A 1,816-nucleotide genomic window follows, 5' to 3' on the forward strand; every position below is an offset into this window, starting at 1 on the left:
GGATAGTCCAACAACAATCCTACCCTGAGCCAAACCAGAGCAATCTGTCAGGTGTGGGTCTTGCAGTGTTTTAGGTTTTGTTCGGGGACACTCACACAAACTTCCTTGTTGACCCTAGCGATGAGGTAAGATAGGAAATTTAAAACAAGGTGTTGCCTAGTAAAAGCAGGCTACTGTTGTTCAGAGAAAAGTAAGTCTGGGCAGCAGTGGAAAGTCAGAGAGCTGCTCACATTTCATCGCTGTACCTCAAGACCCCAAGAACATTTTCATTGGGAAGAGAAATTTCATTCAAGAATTTAGGATGATTAAGTGTTACTGATATTCGGTCCTTCACATCCAGGTACGTCAAATGGAGCAGGAACAAGGTCTTAAAAGTCTTTTCTTGGCACGTTTCTGACGCGCACCATGTGGATAATGTTTGCCTGTTGACTTTGTCATTCACAAGGAACTCTATCTTGAGGTCGGTGGGACTGTTTGAACAGTTGGGAAAGTGAAAGTTCAAGTGGCAATAGATCAAGTAGAGGCCTTGTTTCTGTATCACCAGCTCTTCGCTCTTGCACTGAATGTCTTCACAAATACCCTTCTCGACCAAGCTCAGTTTTGAACTGTTTACTGGATTGGACACTAGAAAGGAAAGCAAACACATTTTAAAATGAGCTGCTGAGCTCTAGTGACCTGAATTCAGCCTTATGTGACTTGCAGCAGTGTATCTCCTGGTAAATGGAGATACCTGTGCAGTGGTTTTCCTGCAGGAAGCTCCAAGAAAAGGCCCTGGCCAGGTGGCTGGAAGTTCACCCATGGAAATGGGGTGTTAAAAAGTTCCAAGGACTTACACAGCCTTTGGGAAACCCAAGACAGGGAGATGCAGTGAAAATGGCCTTCTGCAATATTTAAAGGGAAATAATGGAGATGATTCATGTGTTTGTGTGCAGAAGGTCCATTTATTTTTTTCTTATCAAGTTAAAAAAAAAAGTTTGTGTGATCAGATAGGGGGTTGAGCAAACACACCCACATTTCAGGTAAAGCTAAGGATATCTTTCCTATGAAGTGCCCACTAAAACCGGTTTGGTTAACATGAACAGCCTGCTCTTCAGCCAGCTCTGCAATCTCTCTTTGCCAACTCTTGCCCTCGACTGGGCTCCCCACTGACCTCTCATGTATGCAGCGGCTCTCTTGGTCGGGACATTCTGTAGGATTCTTAAATAGTCTTCGGAGGTGTTCCCTGAAGGAAACAACAGATTAAGTGACCACTCCTGATTTTTTTTTTTTACTGTAAAATGCTGTCAGCATTTGGCACCTCATTTATTTGCTATAACTGCATTATGGACAAACTCCACAGCAGCAGCTCCAAAGCGACAAGCAGCATGTAGGAGAGATTAATCTTACTCCTTGGCTGATAATATCTGATCTGCACAGGGAACTCATAGCATTGTAACTCGATTAGTAAATTTATAACAGTCTAAAGCTCTGGTAGATTATAGCCATCAGTCCAAAAAACTGTACCATTCTCCTTCTTACAAACAGAAATTAAGTGCAGGTAAGCTTAATTTAATCAAATTATTTGTAAGGTGCAATGGCAGAAAGCAGCTTTTAAACATTTAGCTGGAACATACTTCTGAAAATGGCTCTTTAGGTGCTTTTGAAACGTTGCTCTGTTCTCTCACGGCTAAAATGTGGCTGTGGCCAGGACTTGGGGGGAGGGTGTTGGTTGTTCAGACCCGAAAGCTGCCAGCTAGAGGAGCCGCGACAGCGTTGCTCCTGCGTGCGCTCCTTCCTACATAGCCGTAACGGCAGGGCAGGGGCACGCACCCCGCCA

General features: G+C 44.1%; 1 protein-coding gene across 1 annotated transcript in view; it reads right to left on the reverse strand.

Moving 5' to 3' along the window:
- Nucleotides 1–226: 226 nt before the first annotated feature.
- The window catches only part of TNFSF8 (tumor necrosis factor (ligand) superfamily, member 8), an 18,116-nt gene continuing 16,526 nt past the window's right edge, over nucleotides 227–1,816 (reverse strand). Inside the window, exons 4-5 of the mRNA XM_009319461.1 lie at nucleotides 1,151–1,222; nucleotides 227–624 (exon numbers count right to left, since the gene is read on the reverse strand). Coding sequence (XP_009317736.1) covers nucleotides 227–624; nucleotides 1,151–1,222 — 470 coding nt within the window. The remainder of the gene's footprint in view (nucleotides 625–1,150; nucleotides 1,223–1,816) is intronic.

This window comes from Pygoscelis adeliae, unplaced genomic scaffold (genome assembly GCF_000699105.1).
Source record: "Pygoscelis adeliae isolate BGI_AS28 unplaced genomic scaffold, ASM69910v1 Scaffold270, whole genome shotgun sequence".
In the NCBI taxonomy this organism is placed as follows: Eukaryota; Metazoa; Chordata; class Aves; order Sphenisciformes; family Spheniscidae; genus Pygoscelis; species Pygoscelis adeliae.